A 25,302-nucleotide genomic window follows, 5' to 3' on the forward strand; every position below is an offset into this window, starting at 1 on the left:
TCAAACATATCTTGGGCCATGTAATCTCTTACCTAGCAAATACATATTCTGTTTAAAAAATGTAAAATCTATTATTTTTATATTTTTACATGTGAATATATTCCTTAATAATCTAAGTTCTAGTAAAAATCTGTAAAACTATCATCTTTCTACAATTTTTTTAATAACTAGTACTGTCAACTATCTAAAACTTTCGTCAAAATTGATACGATCTTTCGAATCTGGGCTTTCTGGGGTTCTTGTAACATTTGCGAATGAGAAAACTGCTGCAGGTTGCTTGCTTGCACCTGTAATTCATGTAAGCAGTTCTTAACTTTATCATCATCTGACGCTATATCGAATTTTCGCTTCTTTGTTATTAAAGCGTCAGTAAATTTGTCAGTATCGCTTTCCCCAAAACAATCATCATCATCGGGAAACATCTCATCAATCTTCCTGTTAATGTGTAGTGTTAAATCACCGCACGGTTCTGACGAGTCCTGCTCCGCGACGGTTTGCTGGCATCGATGGACAACACAGTGTGTGCCATTCAATGCACTGCTTAAAGTTGGAAGCTTAAGCTGGGATCCGTTTTCATACAAAGTTAGTTGCGACAGGAGGTTGGGCTGTTGGCTGAACAGTTGGTTTGCAGCGGGATTCTGTAGGTTTTTAAATTTCCCCAGTACATGGAATCCGAGGGCTTTAATAAAGGGAGCGCTGTCGTTTAAAAAAACGTCAAACGGAACCTGCATGTGAGTGGTGTCATTTACTCTGCCCATTGCTAGTAATATTTGATATTTCACGAAAAGTTTCGTTTCAATTAGAGTAGATGGGTTGCAAGCATTGAACACGTTTTCAAGAGGTAATAATTGGTTCCGGCTCCGTGCAAGACATTCCACAATACTGCTGGTGGTCGAAGTCGTCATTATTGTACGCCAATCTTGTAACGAATTCGAAAATTTACCAATGACTGCAGAGAGCGTAGGAGTCAATTTCGTCATTCCGCCGGCGATCAGTATCAGGCCCATTATTTCATAAAATCCCAATACGCTTCCCATCGCTTCCATTCTGCGATGCATTCGTTTTTCCAAACAAATCATAAACTGATTTCTCTGTGATTCGTCAATTTCCCAGAGGGACGGCGCCAGGGTGACCCACAAACGATCGTTAGCACCATCGGATACAGGGTACGTGTTGAAGATTTTCGCCTTCAGCGGGGCGGGAAGGAAAACAAACATATTTCGTAACAGTTGCGCCACGTAAACCTGCGCCGGTCGTGTGGTGAAGATCGAAAATTGATCGTTAATTTGCTTCCAAAACGTGAAATACGCGTACATCAGTCGGGTGGAATGGTACCGGACAAAAACCGACCAGAGATCGATTCCGAACAAACCCGTATAGTAGTGATCCTGGAGAACCATGTGAACCAGGGTCTCCTCGACTGTTTTCCTGCCAGCTGGGTCTTTCACCCGTACGCCCAGCAATACCAGCACTGAACAATGTACGAGCAGATTTCTGTACAGTGTTCCGTTGTGGAGTAACACAGCGTCGGAGCATTTCAAAATCGCATTGATGCGTTCCAACAAATTAAAACGGCAGCAGTATAGCGATGGTAGAGTGGTATCATTCGCGTTCGACGCCATATGTGCTAGGATGTGCATCACCAGATGGAAAAAAGAATGAATTTCTTCTTCGGATTCGCTCTCGTACTGCAACAAGGCCTGCAGGGAAAAAAGCAACTTTTAATATCTTGAGTCTGAAACGGACTGAAAACGAATAAGCAACAGCTACATCTGCGTACCTTCGCAAAGATTTCGGAACGAATGGAACTCTCGACAATGGCCATGTATCCTATGTGCAAGAATTGCTCCACGTTCGTCGCCAACTCACGGCTAATTGTTTTCGATCGCAAGAAAGATTTTACTTTGAGCAATGTATTGATAATGGAAGTAAAATTTGCTATGGCGGTGTGATGTTTAGAAAGCACCAACAGTTTGGCCATCACTCGCAGGTAGAACGCGTTCAGCTTCAGCGCGATGATACACTGCTTTGAAGATTCGCTTTTCTCTCGTATGGAAGAAAACGAGGCGTCAATGCCGGTGTTCAGAATAGAGATTATGTCTCCCAACCAGACGGTTCTATTTCTAGCGAAGGACGACTCCACTTGTTCGATGCAAAGTTTGACGATCACTTTCCACACATCGCTGGCCAGCGATTCATATATGCCGCTGATTTCGTTGCCTATACTTGCTAGCACGATACATACTGCAATGTGGTGAAAGTATATGAGATAATGATAAATTAATGATTCATATTTTCCAGCTAATTCGGTACGCACCTTTCTCAAGACAGACGAATTCATCGTCTTCACTCATGGAACGGAAATAATATGTACCGCTCGGATCGTTTCGTGGAGTGGTCAGGTGCAGAAATGCAGTAAGCAAGTTTGTGCAAACGGTGAAAAGTGCCTTTATCGTCTCTTGCACTTGTGTGTCGTGGGCCATGGTAATGTAGCTTCTCCGCACTATCGTGAAACATCGTAGTAGATATTCAGGAAAAATTACGATTGAACGAATCAGCTGGAATTGCTCCGCACGGGCCGTAAGATACTCGATCAGCTTTAGTAGAACATCGGCAAGCCGTAGTAAGATTGTAAGATTTTCCACGAAAAAACACGACAGTGTATTCGATTGCAGTTCTTCTTGAATCTGTGTAAGATGTAGTAAAAGAGTTGGAAACTTTGAATCGATCTATTCAAACGGCCAACAACCTGTAACAACGTGACACATACCTTATCTAAGAACAAAACTAATTCCGGCAATACTGCAAGCGATACTTCCGATTCAAACTCCTTCAAATCAAACCGATGAATAACATTTGTGAAAAGAAACTCGTACAAGCCAATGTCGCTTTCGAGGCGGTGCAATCCTTTGAGCGATACTCGTGCTATTTCCTTCAATGGTACATTGCTCACTGAATCTCCGAGCAGCAGCAAATCGTTGGCACTGTTTATTATCACCTTAGTTTCACCCATGTTCAAGGCGAACGTCGAATCGTACAAGCGATTTTCTTACCGCTTTTCCGAGAGTAAAAGCATAATATACACAAACCCCAAAAGCGCAGTTTACAGCAACCGTCAACAAAAACGCGCCAATTGAATCGCGGCTGTCAAAATATGGCGGTTCGGAGTGCCCACGTGCAGTTGAATGTTTACTGTTTTTACCTACTGTTGTGGTAAGTTTTACGGCGGGTGCAGTCTAATATTTGCAGTTTCTGAACATGTTTGAAGGTTAGTTGAGTATACTTAAAATATACGAACGTTGTTCATGGTACTCTTCTTATATTATTCACAGCTGATCATAGCTCCGATGAAGAGTCGCCCATACCCGATGCCGATTCGTGCGGTAAATCCGAATTGGTTAAACTATTCCAGCATGATATATCTCCTGCGTCCGAAATAGCGGCCTCTTTGAAGCGTACTTGTGGATTATATCTCTCCCAGTCCTGCGATAATAGCTCCCTCGCCGTTGGATTATCTCGGAAAGAGCTACAGATGTATCATGTGCGGGACAGCGGAGAAATTACCCTTGCAAATAGTTCCCTAGCACGATACGAAACGGGCATACGAGGGGTGAGGTTTTTCAACGGTGATCGCAACAGTCTGCTGTGCTGTACCGAGGCTGGCGATGTGTTTCTTTACGATTTGCGTGCTGGATCTGAAGTGCATCGGTTCGAAGGTTTATTCCGATTTTTTTAGCTTCTAATGAGGATCGAATGTAAACCTAATTCATACTTTCACCGTTACGCCCGCAGACACATCGGAAGGAATGAAAAAGACAATGACCTCATGTGATATTAATCAAAACGATCGCGTTCTCTGTGCATCAAGCGAGGTACAAAAGAATGGTGACAGTTTTTTGCTCTTCTTCGACGTGCGCGAGCGCAAGTACCTCGGGTGTTACTGGGAATGCCACAGTGATGATATTACAAACGTGCGCTTCCATCCGACGGATCCAGATCTGTTTGCCAGCACCAGCGTAGATGGACTGGTGAATGTGTTCGATATTTCAAAGCTAACCGAGGACGATGCTATGAAATACTGTTTCAACGTAGAGACATCGATCGATTCCATCAACTGGCACACGGACCCGTCAGGGCGCGATCTGGTGTCGTGTGTAACAACCACAAACGATGTGCATGTTTACGACGTGGAAAGCCAGGATCGCGTGATGTTATTCGATCGCGAACATATAACTCAATCCATGCGGCGTACGTCAGCAATCGATTGCAATGTAGTGGGAACGTTTAACTATGGAAACGGCAGCTTTTTCGTACTAGCGGGATCGAACTTCAACAGAGGGTAAGCCTAACCATAGATCTATTGATGAAATGTATTTGAAACAAAACCCCTTTTTACAGAGCCGAATGTTTACGGACACTAAAATACGATAACAAATGTCTACTACCCGGACGATCATTGAGTGGCAACAAGCAGATAGTGCGAGCCAGTGTCTACAACGAAAAGGTACATTTGATCGAAGCATTCATTTGATGTGTTTATTTTTTATCACTTTCCCTCGAGTGCCCTCTACCATGCACCGAGCGGTAAAGTAGTTTGGCATACGCCCACCCGCCCATGCTTATCATCAGTTCCGTACGAAGATAAGCGCCACTCCTTTTTTGCCCTCCATTAATGGCTTTTTATTTCCATCAAACAACAGGACCAGTATCTGATTGCAACGGGCGAATGCGGTTTGATTACGCTGTGGAAGTGCCAGGACGGCCCGGAGAGCACTGTCAACAGCGCGAGTAAGAGCATGAAACACAAACTGAACGTTAGTCATCGCGCGAAACCCTACTGAACGTGCCGTCCTGACGGTAAAACATTGCGACCCAAACTTAAGATGTACGTTTGTACAAAACATAATAAAATCCGATCTTTAATGTATTGAGTGTATATGCTTAACTAGCTGAAATTGATTCTAAGCACGCATGGTGTACGTTTTGGCTTCTCCGGCACACGGTTGTGTTGGTTGCCACTTTATTGATCATAATTGATTTTATCGCCGACTCAAGATTGCTGAAAAATTATAAACGATTCGGAATTCGCATTTTGGCTCATCGAAAGTCGCGAAAGCAATGGGGGGCAATAAGAGTATCATAACGAACGAACAGCTAGCCGAGTATGCAGAGTTAACGTATCTCAACAAATCGGAAATAATATACATTCTGCAGAAACTGCTTGCTCTCGACGGCGGACGCAATTTTTCCCTCACGAAGCGTTTCCCGGAGCGAGACGTGGTGGATTTGTTTCCCCAGTTGAAGGTAAGGAATTTGAGTGCACATGCATTCCCATCTAGGTATAGCACTTCCTTTTCGTACACGTAGCATAACCCCTTTCGTGATCGACTGTTGCACGTGTTTTCTTCGGAAAGTGATGAGCAGTTTTCTTTCGAGGATCTGCTGGACATGTTCAGCGTGCTGTCGGACAAATGTCCCCTCACAGTGAAGGCAACGTGGGCCTTTCAGATTTATGGTACGTATAATGGACGAAGCGTAATACGTTAATGTTCTTTTCAAATCGTTAATGTTCTTCCGTTAGATTTCGATAACGACAATCTGATCACGAAGGAAGATATATTGCAGCTATGCGATCGTATCACAAAGCATGATCATCTGGAGCAGGAGGAAAAATCGAGCATCGCGGACCTAGTAAGCAATTCACAAATATTCTCTGTTTGGATGTATCATTGCATATTGCTTAATTTTAGCTGCTGAAAGAAATAGATCTACAAAACAATGGTAATATAGGAGAATTTGAGTTTGTCCATGCTATGTGCAAGATGCCGGAATTTCATCAAACATTTTCCTGCCGTGTATAACGGTTCCATGGCATTGCTACGATGCGGAGAATTGTCATCATAATTTAAAATTCAGAAGAAAAAAAATGTTATACAGAACTCCAATAAATCGACACGAGCGATGTGTGTTTGAAGTTCTTAAGAAGTTCGTTTCCTTTATTCACTACTTCAAATGTTATACGTACATGTATAATGAAAGGAAAGAGATATCGGGATAAGATTTGAAGAGCACCCCAACCGGAATTTGGGGAGATACAAAAAAAATACACTCAAAATATATCATCAGACAGTGATAGTTAATTAGTATGGTCTGGGCGGTGGTCCGCCGCGCATCATGCCCGGGGGTGGTCCTCGCATTGGCGGTGGGGCCCCACGAGCCATTCCTGCCATCGGGTTAACTCCGGGCATCATGGTAGGAGGAGGGCCACCAGGAATCATCGGGCGCATCTGTGGCGGGGCGGACACCTGCTGTCCTCTACCCACCGGTGCCATGTGTTGCTGTGACGGACCACCGACACCCCGTACCGGTCCTTGCAGTCCCGCCGGTACACCGGCAATATTGGCCGGCATGCCGCGGCCTGTGACGCGTCCCATTCCGGGTCCTCCTGGACCACCAGGAATTGGCACCCGTGGAAGACCCTCCTCTGGTGGGGGTGGACCTTCGATTGTGAGCGACACAATGTTACCACCACGAAGCAGTACGAAGCCAAGCACGCGCTTCTCCTCTCGTTCGGGCAGTTTTGTGTTTTTCGGCTTGATCTTTCTAAACTCCTCGCAGTCTCCCAGGATGAGATTCATATGTTTGTCGAAGGCTTTGAATGTACCGATGAAGGTACGGGAATCCTGCAAAACGATCCGCACCCTGTAGTTCAGGAGCTGGATCATTTTGTTATTTTTACCGATCGTCTGTGGAAAAGAAACACGCAGAGAAAGAAAGCATGAAAGTAAGCATTTGCAGCTGACGCCATAACCTGTCTTGATGCTAGGCGATGGAAGGCATTTTTGTTTACATTCGCACCGAACGGTAAACCTACCATTTTCGAGGCAGCTCACGGCTCGGACACACGAGGAATAGGAAAATGATTATTTTTAAAGGGATTTAATGCAGTTTCTACGAACACTTCACTAGATTTTAGTGAAAAATCTTTCGCCGCATCGATGCGGTCTGGCGTTGAAAATGGTTTTGACAGACGCAGAGCCGATTATGGCGGAGTGTTTGGAGCGAGTTGTCAAAATATCTACGGGGCAACAAGATCAAGTGACAGCACTTATTATCGCTGGCGAATTTGCAGGTGAATTTCCGGTGCTTAACTATCAATTTAAGTTAAAATTCAGGATTTTGTGATACTTCAAAAAATAACACACCATCCATTGTTTGAGGTTTGATTTATTTGTTTATTTAGCGGTAATTTGTTGATGTGATGTTCGTTGTCGTGTACGGGTGGCTAAAGCAAATAAATAGCCTTCCAGGACTGTATCATGCACTCACAACCAGTCGCAAACGTACTATTGGTCATCCAATTGAGAGCATGAATTATACTACGAATAATGAAATTCATTTACAAACTTTGTTTGATTGAATGTAGGAAAAAACATTATATTATAACATTATAATTAATTTAGCTTGAAAAACTGTTTGTGTCCACGACCAGTCGGAATGTGCCCTTTGTTACGTAGTCTGCGAACAGCTTCACGTAGATATTTGGGTTGGATGGCGCCAGTTTCTCCAGATCGTTCCATCACATCCAGTGCCTCTTCGACCACTTCTCCAACGAATACTTTCGCTATGCCGGACATGGCAATTACCACATTCTGTGAGACGGAACAGCCGGTGATGGTTTGCATCAAACGTTTTACGGCCGCCTTCGGAAATGCTGCACGACGGTACATTTCATATCGATCGAGTTGCTCTTCTGTAAAATTTGAAACCAGCACTCTGGAAGAAAGCAAGCTTGTTAAACACGGCTACCCCGTTCATGGCTGCCACCCGTTACACTTACTGCATCTTTTCGCGCTCTTCTTCCTCAAGTTCGCGTTTACTCTTAGTTTCCTTTCGTTTGTCACGCACTAGATCCTTGTGGTCATCTAGGATGATGCTGTTATCATGTCCCATTTCAGGCATAATGATATCCTCGAACTCTGTCTTCATGTCGGATTTTTCCTCGTTGCCCGATGAGTCCTGCCGGCTAGACGACGGTGGTGGGTCAAAAAAATCATCCTCCGAAGACAGCAATGATTGCAGATCTTTCTTATTATCCGGCGGCATGTTATCGTCGGAGCTGCTGGGCTCCAGGATATTTTCCATGTTTCGTTCGTTAATGTGCTGGAATATGTAACAACCACTATTCACCGTTGGAGTTGTTTGTTTACGTTTTCCGTAGTTTGTTCCTTGTCAATGTTTGTACACAGTCAGGTTAGTCAGAGAGGTACACTTGATTGTCTTTTAAAACGGCGCTAGCTGCATCGATATATTTCATATTTATTTAAAGCAATTAAACAACTTAAAGATATTCGAACAGATTTTGTTTTGATACACCCAGTTTTGTGCAAATTTTGATGGATATATTAAGAACTTTTAATCTTTTATTGACAGTATAGATAACAACAACGGCCTGACAGTGACAATAACAAATTGTACGCGTTCTGTGGCACATAAAGAAAGTGTAATTTGATTTAGATATGTGGCTTAATGTTATTTCACTTTTCTAGCATTTCCAACTTGATGTAACCAAAGTTGATCTACATAGAAATTGGTGCAAATGTTGTGGCAGGTGTGTTTCATTGAATAATTTGTTTGATTTATCAACGAGCGCAGTCAACATCACTTGTAATCCTGCCAAGTCGATGAGAGTTCGCTCCGTGTTCTCGCTCTTTCCAATACCGTCCTAGGCAACATTGGAGCACGCACGACACGAAGGCATCTGTCAAAACCCGATTGCTCTTGTGGGACCGACCGTGGTAGGACGGTGGTTTTATTTTACAAAGAAATTTCAGCGTAGTGTACATAAATACTTTTCTCCCAGAACTGAACCGTACTGTGAAGTCACGCGGAAGATTTCGTTTCGGGTGCAGTGGAGCCGTGTGTTGTGCTGCCCGGATCTGTGCGCGTTCATCGTCATCAACTACGTAAGAAACGGATCGCTGGTGCGTACAAGCTGGAAAATAGTGTTCCTATTTGTCCCTTGCGTTCTGTGGCAAAAAGGGCAATATTCACGCCAACGAGTACTCGCGCCAGTGCTAGCCTACCAACTCTCGCAGCAGCAGTCGCGGAAGCAAACGTTTTGGAATCGACAGGTGAAAGGAAATATTCTCCGCAAATCACGTCGGCGGAACGCATTCGGAGTGCGGTCGAGAAAGAGGGGCGAAAGCACCGTGGTGGAATGGTTCTGTTCGGTCGCGCTGCGGAAAAGTTCTTGCATAATAATAATAATAGAAGGCAGAAAAGCGCTTCCCTACCGCGAAAGATAGTGCTTCCGTGTAAATAGACGTCGCTGGTTTGCGTGCGTGCGTGTGTAAAATGATGGGGTTTTATTGCGCGATGATGTGATATGTTTGCGTAGCGTTTCTATTTATTTTGCACGCAGTCGATTCCAGTGCGTATGTTGTCCGATGCGTACAAACGGCCCGCGTACGGCTCCCGTTAGTTTTTGCGCCCCGTTGTCGAAGGGGTTGGCGCTTGACAGTGGTGGTTTAACGAGGACTGTTGGGTTCGGGAATAGAGAAAACATGAAACATGCAAAAAAAGCTAATCCTGTACTCCAGATGAAGGAATCGTGCTAGAAGGGCTTACTTTCGTCAACCACCAATCTCTCCCACCACCCCTCCGTGCGTACATACACTGATGATGCTGAAGCTAGTCTTTTTTTTCCCCTCGCTTACCGTTACATAAAAATACACCTCTCCACCAAGAACCCACTGTGGGGCCACGCTCGCGTTTCTTCCCTCCGACTGCAACCGACTCATTGACCCCTTTCTAACCCCCATCGTTCGCTGTAAACGCATTTCATTACGTTCTTGGTTCGATTTTCTGCTTTTTGATGTCCATCAAGGGCGAACGAGCCGTGTGAGGAGTTTTTCCGCCTGTGGCAGTGGTTTAGGAAAAAAAAACACTCATACCGCGGGCACGTGCGCGCAGGGCATTAGCAAAACGGTGCGAACTGGCGGGAGTGCGGATAAAGGGCAGTGGGCAATTGTAGGGCACCCTTATGCTCCAATAAAATCCCTATGCTCCCCCTATCCGCACATCGTGCGGTGACAGGAGCGTCTCCATTGTGTGGTGTTCTTTGTGTGCTGTTTCCCCACCATCGCGCACAAAACGGGTTTCCCTTTAAGTCGCCTCGGCTGAGAGTGCATAAAGGTGCATGTGCATTGCGACTGACCACACTACTCCACGGGAAGCCTACACCTTCCCCGTAGCTGTACGGTGGGAGAAGGAAACTCTATCGAGTCCATATCCGGTTGAAAGTGGTCCACCACCTGCGTGGGGACGGTGGTTGACAAGAGAGATGAACGCGGACACAGAAGGCATAAACATCGCCAAACGCAAACAAACAAAACCCACCCCACCCCATTTTCAGTAGGGGGTGGGATTTGCATATATGTTTTGCTCGGTCGCTTTAAACTCGGGAAAGAGCTGTGTTTTCACTTTTACACCCGCACGAGTGGACCTGAGAAAATGAGAAACCCCCTATTGTTTCGGTGCCTATTTATGTGTCTCTTGTACACTGTTTACTGTCGTGTTTTAGGTCAAAGTAACCGCATCGATCAGCGATGGTGGTAACTAAGCGACGTGCGAGAAGAACACACAGACACACGTCAAAAAGCTCCACTCAAATGGCTAATGCATTATTATTACTTGCTTTGTTTACTTGTTCGATAGGTGTAACACAGCCGTAGTTCCAGTGTAAAGCTTACAATCTGGGCCTTTTTAGAGGCTCGCGCCGAGCCAACATCAATACGCCAGGTTGCACCTTTCTCCGTCGCTCCCACAGCGCACTTATTGCTCTCCCTCGGAACGCCCTCGATCGGAGCGCGAGATTTCAGCGCCGGAAACCGACCATCTGACCCGCAGCATCATGACGGCGACTGATAACACGGTCCGCTTCAGCGATCACACGCTCGATAAGGCGACGAAGGCGAAGGTTACACTCGAGAACTACTACAGCAATCTGATCACACAGCACGGTGAGCGGAAGCAGCGCCAGGCGAAGCTGGAAGCGTCGCTGAAGGACGAAACACTGTCGGAATCGCAGCGGCAGGAGAAGCGCATGCAGCACGCCCAGAAGGAGACGGAGTTCCTGCGGCTGAAGCGGTCCCGGCTCGGTGTCGAGGATTTCGAAGCCTTGAAAGTGATCGGACGGGGTGCGTTCGGGGAGGTGCGGTTGGTGCAGAAGAAAGACACCGGACACGTGTACGCGATGAAGGTCCTGCGCAAGGCGGACATGCTCGAGAAGGAGCAGGTGGCGCACGTGCGTGCAGAACGGGACGTCTTGGTCGAAGCCGACCACCAGTGGGTGGTGAAGATGTACTACAGCTTTCAGGTAAAATGGGATTGGCCGCTTCAGCCGACTTTGAACAAACAGACGATGTAACGATGTTTTCCCCTCCACGTGCAGGATTCGGTGAACTTGTATCTGATCATGGAGTTTCTGCCTGGAGGCGACATGATGACGCTGCTCATGAAGAAGGACACTCTGTCGGAGGAGTGCACACAGTTCTACATCGTCGAGACGGCGCTGGCGATCGATTCGATTCACCGGCTCGGTTTCATACACCGTGACATCAAGCCAGACAATCTGCTGCTGGATGCGCGCGGTCACCTTAAGCTGTCCGACTTTGGGCTGTGCACCGGGTTGAAGAAGTCACACCGGACCGACTTCTATCGCGATCTGTCGCAAGCGAAACCGTCCGACTTCATAGGGACCTGCGCCAGCCCGATGGACTCGAAGCGGCGAGCTGAAAGCTGGAAACGGAACCGGCGAGCGCTGGCGTACAGTACGGTCGGCACACCGGACTATATCGCACCCGAGGTGTTCCTGCAGACCGGCTACGGGCCGGCCTGCGACTGGTGGTCACTTGGTGTCATCATGTACGAGATGCTGATGGGGTATCCACCGTTCTGCTCGGACAACCCGCAGGACACGTACCGGAAGGTGATGAACTGGCGCGAGACGCTCATCTTCCCACCAGAGACGCCCATCTCGGAGGAGGCTCGCGATACGATAGTTAAATTTTGCTGCGAAGCCGAACGACGGTATGCCGAATGGGAGAGAGACCGGAGTGGATTGATTATGATTGGGGTTGATTTTGTTCCGTCTCCGTGTTTCCACAGACTCGGTTCTCAGCGTGGAATTGAGGATCTAAAACTAGTGCAATTCTTCCGTGGTGTCGACTGGGAGCACATACGAGAGCGACCGGCAGCGATCCCCGTCGAGGTGCGCTCCATCGACGACACATCGAACTTTGACGAATTTCCGGACGTAGCCCTAGAGATACGTAAGTGTGCTGCGCCTGTCGGAACCTGCGGGACGCGTTTTTCTGCTGCCATGCTCATTAACCTCTGCATTCCATCTCAACAGCCGCCCACCCGCAACCGGAAGGGGAAGTGCTCAAGGATTGGGTGTTTATCAACTACACGTTCAGGCGGTTCGAAAGCCTTACCCAGCGCGGTACCCCGACGAAAAAGTGAGCTGTGAACGCATCGTAAACGACGCTAAACCGAAGCAACCCGCAGAACCCTATAGAAGCAGACAAAACATGCAGCCTTTTTTGCGAGTAACTAGTAAGCCCCCTAGCGCGCGTGGCGATGACCAATCGAAGCCATCAGTGTGGCCACTTGGTGGGAACGCGTTCAATTCATCTGTAGTTCTTATACCGATTCCTTGCTGATGATCACAGCAGGATCGGTTGCGGTAGCGCCACCGCGTCGTTGATGAATGTGTGTGTGGGAGTGTGCGGCTGTGGTGGATGATTTCAAACGTGTTGTTGTTCTTGGTGTGTCCTGCATCCTCCTCCATCGTTTCTCCCTTATCGTGTTTCATCATCCGGCGTACCGAATCCGTAGAGCGATGGTCGTAATTGTAGGCAAGCTAGCAGAAGGATGATGTGGAAACTCATGATCACGACTAAAGCCGGCTCTCGTCAATCGAGGTGTGATCGTTTTTCGAAATTTTCCTTTCCGGGTCAACGGGATACGGGGTCGAATCGGTTTAAGACCTGAGATGGGAAGCTTCGGGAGTTGCGTCGAAAGTGAACAATATCAGTAGAGATCAGTTCGGGTGTATATTTATGGAACGTGTTTCGGTGAAGTGCGGCTGGTATCTATTCGGGCACGTTGGGACCCAAAAACCGTGTAGTAAAATATGCTTGCCGGGAAGTGATAAACAAAATGCATTCAAAAAAACAATCGTAGCTTCAACGGCAGTAGCAGAAGACGAGAAGCAGCACGAGCTGCAACGAGTGATGGCGCATCGGAAGTAGTGGAACTAGTACAGGACTGTGTTTGCAGTGTGCAATAAACCCTCGTCTTGCTTTCCCTTTTCTTTGAGTAGCAATGCGAATGAGTTTTCACGCAAGAGCTAGGTGAAAGGATGCTGTAGGTATTTTTCCTTACGTCCGTTTTCCACGCCGGTCTTGTAGCTTCGCGCAATTGAATCGATCAAAAATCACCATCGAATCATAGGCTCGCCGCATTGCGATTTCGTTTTGTCGATGCATCGCCACTCGTAGCTTCTTGTTTTATAGGTTTATTTGTTCTTCCTCATGTACCAAGTACTAGACGTTAGCGTTTTGTTTCGCTTTAAGTTTAATGAAAAGAAAAGAAAAAAAGTAACGTATCCTGTGTTAAGGCGGGCCTGTCCCCATTGTGCCACGTGTTTGAGGGTGCGTGCGACAGGCGAAAGCCGGCAGAATACAGGGCTACGTTCCGTGTTAGCGAGATCTCCTCCTTCTTTCCAGTCTCTTTCGGCTGCCGACCGTCCACTAAAGAAGAAAGAGCATAAAACAGAGAGTTAATCGAAAGGATAACAGGAAACGAATATTGATAGCTCGCGAGGAGAGTGTATTGAAAATGTTTCGACAAAAGCGAGGTTGTCTTTCGTTAGGTAATTTGTTAAGTTATTATATTTGTTTTTTTAGGACAAGATTAAAAAAAAAGCGTGGACGTACTCTTTTGTTGGCCCAACCTCAACCACAGTATATGAGCGGTACGACGAGAACATAAAGCAGGTCTGTAGAGCAGGCAACCGCCGTTCCCTCAGCAGCAGCTAGTTTTCCTCAGAAAGCGCTTTCTTGCAATGAAGGAATGCAAACGACGAACAAATTAGTCCGTACTTGCCCACCTAAAACCGCCGGGGCAAAGGTGTTACTTCTACAAAGGCAAACCATGTCCCGTGATTTCCTTGCGCGTTGGTTAAATTTCCTTTTCGTTCCACTATATCATCAATTTGAATACCGAACCCTCGTTACGAAGTGCGGGATGCTGCTGCTGGGCGATGCGCTTCCCCGTGGAGGGTGTAGGAAAAGGAACTGCATGATGCACCACACATGATTGAGCCCATAGTATTAAATAGAATATTATAATGGATGAAGATGATGTATTGTATTGTATTGCATTGTTTTTTTTATGACTATTATTTGATCGTGCATAGTGTCCGAGCCGATGCGTTTCAAATACGCCGGTAGAGTGCATGTTAGACCCCCTTTGGTGCCTGTCGATCCCGAAGGAACGTTTGGGGCTTGATGTAAAGAAAAAAGAACAACCGGCATGGTGTCTTTAAAACAACCGACACACGTCTCTACTCTCGTGAACGGTACTGGATGGTAGAGTGTCTTTCGGGCTAGCGGATAGAAGACGTACGAAGAAATAGCCAACCCAACTTCCAGTATGAAATGAAATGTACATAGTTCCCCTCCCCACATTCATTGCCACTAATATTGTTTAGCACCGTTTTTACTTGCTCTTACTATTTGTCGAGATTTTGTGCTCCTTCTGAGTTTTAGCCCACCCTTTTCCACTCCACCACTACATGACCGGTAATAAATTAAAACAAATGCGCTTAAATACTAACAGTAAACGTGTAAATTTGTTTTAGAAAGAAAATATAAAATGAGAATTTTGTAAAATAGCAAGTCTTGTTGGAAATATTATAATTAGGTAAATTTTCAAAATATCTATGTTGAATGCGTGTAACTTACAAAAACCTTTCTTATCCGTTAGTCGCTAGAACCGTCAGTCGTTCCAGGAAAATTTGGAACCGCTCGCAGTCGAACGATAATTCCGGCATTTTTCGCAAACGCCTCCACGACGTCACTTGGGACTACCACGCTTTCTCTGTCGTTTTGAACAACCGGGCTAAGTTGTCTGGAGCCATTCTAATGATGTGACCAGTCCACCGGGCGAGTTTGATTTACCGTACGACAGCGATGCTATCGTTCAGTTCATAAAGCTCGTTATTGCAAATGTTCCTCCATCGTCCTTTTGTACATACGGGGCCAAAAATCCTATTGAGCATTTTCCTCTTGTACGCGGCTAAAAATAACCGACTCAGCCCGGGATAAGGCTAACAGCGACTGTTGGGAGGAAATGCCTTTCAGTCCAGAAACAATTATTCATATATCAATACGGTCTAGACGTCCTAGAGAATAAATAGTAATATAATAATAGTAATACGTTTTATAGTAATATGATAATAGTAATAATATTATAATAGTAAGTGCAAGGATCTGAATTTAAATTGTAGCAGATGGTTCCCAAGCTTTCAATTCTTGTGTCTCGAATGGCCTAGTGCAAGATTAAAAATGAAAAAGGGCAAGTCCATCTTGCTGGCGCAAACACTCTACGGTAGGTCTTAGGAAAGGCCTAGAGGTAAAGAAACTAGATGATCTTAATGTATATTGTAGCATTTAACAGCTCGTCTTTCATATATACTGCATAATCAACTTTCATATACAGTTTCCTAAACATCCATTAACTGTTTTACATCTTAGCTCAAGAAACAGGCTTTTCTTCTATCAAGGTGTGCTTGTATTGAAGATTTTGTCGTTACATTTTATGCACAAGAAAATCTGAATAACATCCTCAACAGGTGTCGTGCCGAAACAACAATGAAGAGAAAAATTGATGAATTGATCCCTATCATTCAGGATATGGAATAAAGTTTCAATTTTTAGCTAATTATGTAAAAGCTTTTAAAGATGATAATGATAGAGGCATGCTTCAAATGGAGCGATTCATTTATTTTGTTTCAAATGTTCGTACAATAGTCACTTTTCCGCCAGAGCACGCTATATTTGTCCGCTTTATCATTCATACTTGCTCCATCCACAACCTTTATTCGGTAACGAGTCCCCCGTTGAACCAGCGTGTGAGAGCGGTTACGCGAAATTTGAAAAAAGATCTATCTTTGAAGTTTTCTCCTTTTGTCGTCCTAATACATATTAGTCTGATAATTTAAATGTCATTTTGCTTTGAACTATTTCATTGCAGCGATAAAATTTTCATGTTATAATTGCTTTTATATTAGTATATCAACAATATTTGCTTTAAATGTAATTTTTTCGTATTTAAAAAAGTTGAACTATACAATATTGTTGTGATATAAAAAATCTTATGAAACAATCACCAATAATGCACTTCTCAAAGTGCATTTGTTTACTTCTGCAGAATGGCACTATGGGAATTCACTTGAGCGAGAAAGTGGCTATAACTATCATACGATCCGAATCAAAAAATCAGTTTTTAAGGGAAAAAAATAATTGTTTGTTTTAAATTCTTTTATTTTAATGAAATTAAACCATTTCTTTGTGATAAAGTATATTTGTAAAATGGTCTAAAAGTCAACGAATGAAAAAAAACACTACAACAGTTTGTTTAAGCCGGCTGAGTATTGCTAGAAAAATTCTGCTTGGGTTGATGTTTATATTGCCGTGGCATTACGCTGTCAACGGTGCAATAAAAAAAAAAAGAGAAATAGAAAACAACAACTCTCAACCAAAATTTTAACTCGTAGGAATTTGTTAAGTTTTATCCGTAAAATTAATATATAATAGTGTCAAAACCCCACGCCTCCACAATGTCCTCGTGGGAGGATATCCAGGCTGTAAAGGTGAAGCGAAACATCTTGCGTGAAAAGCTGGAAAAACGCAAAAAAGAAAGACAGGATCTGCTTGGAAGCAGTACACCCGGTGTCGCTGGCGCTGTTGTCGGTTTTAAGCTCGAGTCGGGCAATATCCTAGGACTGGATGAAAAGGGTAAACACACATGGCACTACAATCAGGAACTGAAACTGAAACTACCGGGGCAGAGCAAGTTCGTGGTCCGGGGACGATTCGGATCGGTTCGGTTTGGTTCGGTTAATAAAGTTATTTCTTTCCCGTGCTCTCTAAATAGACATCGACGTGCAAGTGGAAAAATGTTTGGTGCAAGTACTAGCCGACCAGACGTTAATACTGCCGTCCAATTCGGCCCAAATAGCGGAGCGCGTGGAAACACGTGTCCAGAAGCCAATTATGCGCGACTCCATCGCGTACTATCTGCACAAGCTAGCCGGACAGAAGTTAATCAACATCAAGGAAGTCAGTATTGGCGGATCGATGGGTTACGAAGTGATTTCCGCCCAACACCTCAACCTGCAGGCGTTGCATGACGATATGAACGCAATGAATCACGACGCACACCTAGAATCACCAAGCACGCCCAATCAGGACGCGAAAAAACGACGGAAAACAGATTACTCGAATCAGGAGCAAGAATCGACCGGTGCCGGGAGTGCCGGTAAAATCCGTTCCCGTGCTAGTGTGACGGCGAGGGAAGAGGCACGCAAAGGTGGTGCAGTCGGTGCGCACGGTGATTCCCTGATCGCTTGCAAGACTTCCGAAATTATGTCGCTCCTATCGCTCCCATCGACAAGAGAAAAACAGAGCAAAAAGGTGGGCGAAGAAATTCTGGAGCTGCTTTCCAAACCAACCGCGAAGGAGCGCTCATTGGCGGAAAAATTCAAATCCCAAGGTGGCGCCCAAGTGATGGAGTTTTGCCCTCACGGAACCCGTGTCGAGTGCATGCGTTCGTTTGTGGCCATCGAAATGGCCATAGAGGCGATCGAGGCGGAAGAATCGAACGATGCAGCTAGCGTGCAAAATGTTAATGATGACGTCGCCGCCGTTGCCACTCCCGCTACCGGCACCGACGAGGATAACGATGATGATGCATCGCAAACGGAACCAACGGAAGCCAGCAAAGAGGACTGCAACAAAGAGGAGGTGGATAGTGATGACAAGAGCGAAAGTAAGCCCGTCCCTGTGGCGACAGAAGCAGCAGCGTCATCGGATGATAATCCACTGCCGGTGGCCGGTGATCAAGAGCCGGCCTCGAGTGTCCCACCACGCGCCAAGCATCAGTGCAATAAGCTGCATTTCAAAAAAATCATACAAAACCACACAGACGAAACGTTAGGCGATTGTAGCTTTCTCAACACGTGCTTCCACATGGACACGTGCAAGTACGTTCACTACGAGGTCGACACTTTCGTCGGTCATCAAACACCAAATCATCAGCATCTGCATCATCATCACCATCATCATCACCACCGTCACACGACCGTTCCGCCCAGCCAGCTGGAACCGCTCGATCGGGGACGGAGCGAAAGCGGACCAAAGCCGCCGACGGTTGGCCAGAAACGGGCTACCATCGCCGTGGATGCCTGTGCCACCCTGTACCCGCCACAGTGGATTCAGTGCGATCTGCGCTTCCTCGATATGACGGTGCTGGGCAAGTTTGCCGTGGTAATGGCCGATCCTCCGTGGGATATTCACATGGAGCTGCCGTACGGTACCATGTCCGACGATGAAATGCGCCAGCTGGGTGTGCCGGCGTTGCAGGATGATGGGCTAATTTTTCTCTGGGTCACTGGCCGTGCGATGGAACTGGGCCGAGAGTGTCTGAAGCTGTGGGGTTACGAACGCGTGGATGAACTGATTTGGGTCAAGACGAATCAGCTGCAACGGATCATCCGCACCGGTCGTACTGGCCACTGGCTGAATCACGGCAAGGAGCACTGCCTGGTGGGCATGAAGGGTAATCCACCGAATCTGAACCGTGGGCTTGATTGCGACGTCATTGTAGCCGAGGTACGAGCCACCAGTCACAAACCGGACGAAATATATGGCATCATCGAACGGTTAAGCCCCGGGACGCGCAAGATTGAGCTGTTTGGCAGACCACACAACGTGCAACCAAATTGGTATATTGCGAACCACGCGTTTGGTTTTGAAATGCATGCTAAAATTCTACTAATTCGCTGTTGCAGGATCACGCTTGGGAATCAACTGGACGGGATACGGCTCGTGGATCCCGAGCTAATAAACTCTTTTCAAAAGCGCTACCCGGACGGGAATTGTATGACACCAGGTAAAAACTCCTAATTGCGCGAGTAACACCCTGCCGCAGCCGGGGTAAATGGCGGGAGTTTGACGGCAACAATTAAAAATACACAAGGTTTGTAGCTTGGTGTAAAGAGGTTTTTTTATAAATTCTTTAAAATATGCAGTTTTTACATTACATTACATTATGAGCGTCCGAACACAAAACAAAAAAAAATCTTAAGGGAATTTGTACAAACGGTAAGGACAGTGCAATTGATTGTTTTTCCCCCTTTAATTCGAGCATGCGCATCAACGGTCGCAAGGTGTCTTCCACAGTACGGAAGACGGCGACGACGACGACGACGACAACGAGACCACCATTGATGTTCCATTGCCTTCAGTGCATAAAGAAAGGTCGGATAAATTGGCCGACTCAAGGGTTTGCATTTCTTTCATTAAACATTCATTCGCGAAAAGGCATGGAACTGTGGCCAAATTCAGGCATTGCCCATTGGGAGCGTACAAGGGCACGTGCATCTTGAACCGATTTGTCACAAAAAAAAAACAACAGTTAATATATTTATATGTTGCACGTTACCCGTTGAGCAAGGCCACCATGTCCAACATTTACTATGTGCCAGGATGCGGGTGACCATTGAAATTGCGTAAAGGTTCAAACGGGAACTGAGGGAGTAGTGATTTTTGTTGTTTTCGAAACATTTTATATGAAACATGTGCTCGGTTCCATTTTTGGATATACCACAAAAGGATGCTACGAGAGCAAGGCGATGGTGATGTTTGGTTAATGTGCGCTGGTCATGGTTGTGGTTAGCAAACGACGACGGTATGCCGTATTTAACACACGGTTATGGCTCCCACAAGTCCTGCATATTTGGTCGATGGTTGTTGTTTTTTTGTTATTTTCAAAACGTAAAAGGTTTCTTATTTTTCCACCCTACCGTGCCGCCACCAATCGGCACCGATTCAGATGTTAACCAGCATCGTGAAGTCATGAATCATTTATTGATAACATGCTTCCAGAGAACGAGAGATTTTATCTCTTATAGTACGAAGCTGTTATCGCTTAGACGATAAGATAATCTGTGTGCGAGTGGGTGTCATCAGCTGAGGCTTACAATTCGCCGGAAGGTCAAGACGTTCCGTGAAAACCCGTCCTCCGGGAAGCGTAAGTGCGCGAGCCCAAACACCACGAGGGTACCAAAGACAGTCAAGCGAGTGTGTAAAGACATTAATGTTGAGCGAGTCGGATAACCCTCGCCAGAGATAACATTAGTTACCCCGACATGCGTGAATCGCATGCGGAGAGCAGCACCACACTGCGAGTAAGGTTCAGTGCTCTCTTGTGTGTGCGTGAGAGAGCGCGAGAAAAAAAAAAGCACACACAGGGGATAACCACGAACATGAAAAGCATAAATTTAGGTGATGGATATTGGCACATTTTGGCGACACCTTGTGCATGATCCAACCCGCCGCTGGATTCATTGTACAGCTTGCCGTGCTGCAGCAGTGTTGCATAGAGTGTGAATCTCACAGTATTTATTGCTGAAATTCGACCGAGTGTGCGCTAATCGTTTGGTGAGCAGCAGAGTTTTGTGATATGTTGCAAATACCGATATGTGCCTTGATCGCGCCCCACAGTATTGCGTCATTTGAGAAGAGAATATGCTCCCGGTTATGTTTTGTGGCATTGTGTGTGTTGTGTGTTTGGGGTTGGCGGATGGATTCTTGTAGGCGACGACCGCCAAAGAGGCCGCACTATTTAGCAAGCGACGCACGCGCGGTGCGTTTTTGATCGCAGTATGCGCTTGAACTTTTTGCTTTGATAAAGGATAATCGGCTAGTTTCAAAGTAGTAGTTCACGTTAATGAGTTTGAAATCAAAGCGGAAAATTTTTAATAAAACACTGGTTATTACCAAAGAGAACATTTTCAAACTACATCACGTTAAGCTCATGGCAGCGCGCCGGATAAAGGATTCTTAAAATACATTTTTTTGTCGTTGATAAGCCGGCTGCTGATAGTGAAGAAGAGTATAAAGCAGATTCTGAAGATTAGATCGAGTATTTTAATCCAGCATCTTGTTACATGACGTTTGATCGCTTTATACAATTTTCCCAGTGATGATTTTATCTCTTTTGCATACCTTTTTCTTTGTCAAATTGAAATTGTGATGTATGAGAAAGTTGTGCATATTTATTTATAATTCAGCAAAAAGGTTACTAGCTTGATTGTCATTCTACGTGAAAGAGAAAAACTCTACTCATGCATAATCCGCTGCCCGTACTCATAACTTCCAAGAAAGAGGGGGGGGGGGGGGGGGGGGCAAAATATAGTATAAGTGAACGAATGTGGTTCACCAGACTATTGAGAAATGAAACACTCAAAATCGTCCACTCAAGTCAAGATCATGTCGAAAGATACGCATGTCAAGATGACCATGAGGAACAGGTTCTCGTACATGACGGCACAACGCTACGTATATGTACATATCGACATTGTATTTACCAAATAAAATGATCACGAAAGGCCCAATTTCGCTAATCCAATCGATAAGACGGTTCATGTATTGACACTCAACATGTTTTGGGTTACGATTAAATGTGTCGTTCAAACTTCGATCGTTAACCAATGTTAAACCCTCCACTTATCCATGTTCAAGTGCCCTCATATGGGTACCCATGCTATTGTACACTACCTATAGGTTATTTCAAATTACATCCGTACAGGTTCGACTGGAGCGACTGAACCGGAATAGCAAGTAAATCATCTGTTCGGCACATCGACATCCCGACTTCCGATGGATCAGTTTACACTTATTCACTACAATGATGTATACAACATCGATGCCAACAGCAAAACGGAACCGATCGGTGGAGCCGCACGGTTTTGTACCGCAGTGCGATCATTCGATCACTTAGCTCCATTAGTGCTTTTCAGTGGCGATGCATTTTCACCGAGCATGTTGAGCACCTTTACGAAGGGCGAACAGATGATTCCGGTGTTGAATGCCGTAGGAACGCACTGTGCCGTTTTTGGGAATCATGATTTTGGTATATTGAGCTAATGTTATCCAAGCAGGCTTGGTATTAACAATATTCTGTTTCTTTTTTCACTTTCCATAGATCATGGGCTTGATATTCTCAACGCATGGGTTGAAAAAACAAACTTTCCATGGTTGATGTCGAACGTGGTGGATAACGAAACGGGTCGACCACTAGGGGGTGGAAAAATCACACTCATTTTGCACCATAAAAACTTCAAAGTAGGCCTGATTGGACTGGTGGAAAAGGAATGGCTCGACACGCTTCCGACGATCGACCCCAATGAGGTGACGTATGTTGATTTCATAAAAGCCGGAAATCAGCTTGCCGATCAACTGCACAACCAGGTAAGTCGCACCCTAAAATTTAACGTTTCTCCAGGATCTAATATTTCAATCGGTTGCAGGGTTGTGATATTATTATAGCTTTAACACATATGCGAACGCCCAACGACATTGAGCTGGCGAAACATTGCGGACGTATTGATTTAATTTTAGGAGGTCACGATCATGTGTACGAAGTTTTAAATGTATGTATTCTCTCCATTTACTTTCTCTGTGATTAGATTTACCACCTGAAAATTAGTAAAATAATGCCAACACATGTTTCAGATCGATGACACCTACGTTATTAAATCGGGCACCGATTTTAGGCAATTTTCAAAGATCGGCATCAATCTAGAGCGCAACGCAAGTGGTAAAATCAAAGTCCATGTTGAAAAGATCGATGTCAATTCGAGCGTATATTCGCCAGACGTTGAGCTCGCCCAAGAGTTGCAACGGTTTTCCGAAACCATCGAGTCCAAAATGGACGAAGTTTTGGGAACGTTCACGGTCGAACTGGAAGGACGATTCTCTGCCATTCGCACTGCGGAAACGAACCTGGGCAACTGGATCTGCGATATCGCGCTAGCGGCCACCGGAGCGGACTGTGTCATCATAAATTCGGGAACATTCCGTTCGGACCAGCTGCACCCCGCCGGACCGTTCACGATGCGCGATCTGATCAACATAATTCCGATGCAGGACCCATTGCTGGTGTGCGAGGTCACGGGGCACATTTTGCATCAAGCGCTTGAAAATTCGGTTTCAACCTACCCGAAGCTGGAAGGCCGGTTTCCCCAGATTGCCGGCATGTCGTTCGTGTTCGATCCGACAAAGCCGCCTGGCCAACGCGTAGAACCGAAGCTGATACGGCTCGGTGATGAATGGTTAAAACTCGAGCAAACGTACACGCTTTGCGTGAAAAGTTACATTTTCGGTGGATGTGATGGATACAACATGTTCAAGGGATGCCGCGTGTTGGTGGATGATGACGCTGCACCGGAACTGGGACTGGCTATCCAGAACCACTTCAAGGCAATCGATGTTCGCATGGGAAAATGCCACCATACCAAGCATCGTCAATCACTAGTCACTCTATCGCGCCGTCATAGTATGGTTCAGATGCTGGAAAATCTTGAGCTAGATGGTCCATCACCCATTAGAAGGAAGTCTTGCGCGATGCTACCAAAAATGGAACACCATCTCTGCAACAACCGAGGCAAAGTAAATGCACAATCTTCGGCGTTGTTGCGCGTTGGTAACAACAATCATAATTACGTTGTTATATATCTGCATCTTATTTACTTTCAGCTTCTTCGGCGAGCTTCGTTGGACGATTTGGAGCATAACAGCTGCCAATTAGCCCCTGCGATTCAGCATAGAATTATTGCTGTTCAAAACAACGATGTTCGTAGAACCAACGAAGTGCAAACAAGCTCGTTTCAAGCCGTTTAAGCGATATTTTTCTGCTTCTATTTTCTAGCATATGCAAGAGATGATATTAAGACGCGAAACTATCGAAAAAAACTGTGTCATCAAGGAGACGGACGAGCTAACGCCACCGTAAGCAATGTGGCGTGATATGTTGAATGCTTTCGTGAATGGCTCACCTTACTTCATGGGAACCGTGTGGTTGATACAGCATGACGCGTGATCTACGCGTATAACGCGTGTTTACAATTGTTGGGTATCTTGTTAGAAAAGTTTGTTTTGGAGTAATGATTCACAAACGGATGAGTTTTACTATTATTTTTTCTACAACAGATTTACTAATTTAAATAAAAAATGTGTATAGATATTGATTTAAGTGTAGCATGTTTGAAGTATTCTGAAATTAAATTTAGAAATATTACGTACGGTACAGCACAAAGCTACCTCTCAGGAGTGCTTTAAACCTTACACGATAGACTATCCATCTATGCTGCTTTGCCTTGTGTCTTCCTATTTCCTAAAATCAACGTTTATACGTTTGCACATCACTCCTCAAGGAAGATTTACGCCAAACTTGACAAACATGTGCGTTTTAATTTGTCGGATTATTGAAAAGGATTTATGATTTTCATGCACCATCGAAACAAAAATTATTTACTGCTATTCAAAGTGGAAAAACTTCCCTTATCTCTCTCAGCTTTAAACATGCTGACGATATGATCTATCCTTACTGTTCTGTTCTGTTGAAAAAAAGTACTTCCAACTATAAATATTTGGCTGAAATATTCGCCATATATGCTTTTCTTTGTTTTTCGAATAGAGTAGAGAGATGCAAAATGATTCAAAGTTAACAAGTGAGCCTCTTTTTACATTGCAATAAGGCTAAGGATTTCGTCTCTCTCTCTCTCTCTTGTCACACAACTCTTCATGCATTTTGCCTGAAACGCGCGTTCCAACTGCTTTCCTTAGCGAATGAAAGCGATAATAATGGAATAAATAAGTAAAATAAAAAAATATGTAAAAGAAACCTTAGTAGGCTGAATACTAAAAAGTGGTATTAGAAAGAGAATAGGTATAGAAAGGAAGAAGGGAAAAAGAAGTTAAATAAGGAAAAATAGGGTCGAATGTTATAATGCGAAATAAGAAAAAGAGAGAGTGAGAAAGAGAGAAGTTGAATATAGTGTTTGAGGAGTTTTAGTTGATAATTTGTAAAACGGAATTAATCAAGGGAAAGGATGCGGAATAAAGAGAGAAACAGAGAGAGAGAGAAAGGGAAAACGAAAGAAAA

At 45.0% G+C, this 25,302-nt stretch overlaps 8 protein-coding genes across 9 annotated transcripts; 5 read left to right on the forward strand and 3 right to left on the reverse strand.

Annotated features, from left to right (window-relative positions):
- Positions 1-176: 176 nt before the first annotated feature.
- LOC128724479 (uncharacterized) lies at positions 177-3,013 on the reverse strand. The gene is made up of 4 exons (XM_053818203.1): positions 2,771-3,013; positions 2,318-2,687; positions 1,781-2,244; positions 177-1,700 (listed from the first exon to the last, which is right to left on the reverse strand). The coding sequence occupies exons 1-4, from the start codon at positions 3,011-3,013 to the stop codon at positions 177-179; spliced, it is 2,601 nt and encodes an 866-aa protein (XP_053674178.1).
- Positions 3,014-3,258: 245 nt separating this feature from the next.
- On the forward strand, positions 3,259-4,841 carry LOC128724480 (WD repeat-containing protein 89). Its single transcript, XM_053818205.1, has 5 exons — positions 3,259-3,268; positions 3,333-3,716; positions 3,793-4,339; positions 4,399-4,504; positions 4,701-4,841. Exons 1-5 carry the CDS (start codon positions 3,259-3,261, stop codon positions 4,839-4,841), a joined length of 1,188 nt encoding a protein of 395 aa, XP_053674180.1.
- A 23-nt stretch (positions 4,842-4,864) lies between these two features.
- LOC128727569 (calcium and integrin-binding family member 2-like) lies at positions 4,865-5,969 on the forward strand. 2 transcript variants are annotated; one of them, XM_053821497.1, is made up of 5 exons: positions 4,881-4,976; positions 5,056-5,304; positions 5,368-5,515; positions 5,582-5,691; positions 5,751-5,969. In XM_053821497.1, the coding sequence occupies exons 2-5, from the start codon at positions 5,119-5,121 to the stop codon at positions 5,859-5,861; spliced, it is 555 nt and encodes a 184-aa protein (XP_053677472.1). In that variant the 5' UTR covers positions 4,881-4,976; positions 5,056-5,118; the 3' UTR covers positions 5,862-5,969. The 2 variants fall into 2 exon arrangements, with proteins under 2 accessions (XP_053677471.1, XP_053677472.1); XM_053821496.1 differs by having other exon boundaries at positions 4,865-5,304.
- Position 5,970: 1 nt separating this feature from the next.
- Positions 5,971-6,877, reverse strand: LOC128724481 (small nuclear ribonucleoprotein-associated protein B). The gene is made up of 2 exons (XM_053818206.1): positions 6,851-6,877; positions 5,971-6,746 (listed from the first exon to the last, which is right to left on the reverse strand). Exons 1-2 carry the CDS (start codon positions 6,875-6,877, stop codon positions 6,141-6,143), a joined length of 633 nt encoding a protein of 210 aa, XP_053674181.1. The 3' UTR covers positions 5,971-6,140.
- A 552-nt stretch (positions 6,878-7,429) lies between these two features.
- On the reverse strand, positions 7,430-8,188 carry LOC128725774 (transcription initiation factor TFIID subunit 11). Its single transcript, XM_053819545.1, has 2 exons — positions 7,841-8,188; positions 7,430-7,776 (listed from the first exon to the last, which is right to left on the reverse strand). Exons 1-2 carry the CDS (start codon positions 8,143-8,145, stop codon positions 7,455-7,457), a joined length of 627 nt encoding a protein of 208 aa, XP_053675520.1. The 5' UTR covers positions 8,146-8,188; the 3' UTR covers positions 7,430-7,454.
- Positions 8,189-10,915: 2,727 nt separating this feature from the next.
- On the forward strand, positions 10,916-12,667 carry LOC128727072 (serine/threonine-protein kinase tricornered). Its single transcript, XM_053820939.1, has 4 exons — positions 10,916-11,380; positions 11,456-12,093; positions 12,172-12,335; positions 12,419-12,667. Exons 1-4 carry the CDS (start codon positions 10,916-10,918, stop codon positions 12,526-12,528), a joined length of 1,377 nt encoding a protein of 458 aa, XP_053676914.1. The 3' UTR covers positions 12,529-12,667.
- Positions 12,668-16,912: 4,245 nt separating this feature from the next.
- LOC128727071 (N6-adenosine-methyltransferase MT-A70-like protein) lies at positions 16,913-19,286 on the forward strand. The gene is given in 4 exon segments (XM_053820937.1): positions 16,913-17,096; positions 17,188-18,123; positions 18,199-19,078; positions 19,145-19,286. Coding segments are annotated over 4 exon segments (2,115 nt in total). The 3' UTR covers positions 19,260-19,286.
- A 2,730-nt stretch (positions 19,287-22,016) lies between these two features.
- Positions 22,017-24,372, forward strand: LOC128723639 (snake venom 5'-nucleotidase). Its single transcript, XM_053817399.1, has 6 exons — positions 22,017-22,269; positions 22,342-22,607; positions 22,667-22,789; positions 22,872-23,807; positions 23,895-23,990; positions 24,067-24,372. The coding sequence occupies exons 1-6, from the start codon at positions 22,017-22,019 to the stop codon at positions 24,148-24,150; spliced, it is 1,758 nt and encodes a 585-aa protein (XP_053673374.1). The 3' UTR covers positions 24,151-24,372.
- Positions 24,373-25,302: the final 930 nt, after the last annotated feature.

This window comes from Anopheles nili, chromosome 3, assembly GCF_943737925.1.
Source record: "Anopheles nili chromosome 3, idAnoNiliSN_F5_01, whole genome shotgun sequence".
Lineage (NCBI taxonomy): Eukaryota > Metazoa > Arthropoda > Insecta > Diptera > Culicidae > Anopheles > Anopheles nili.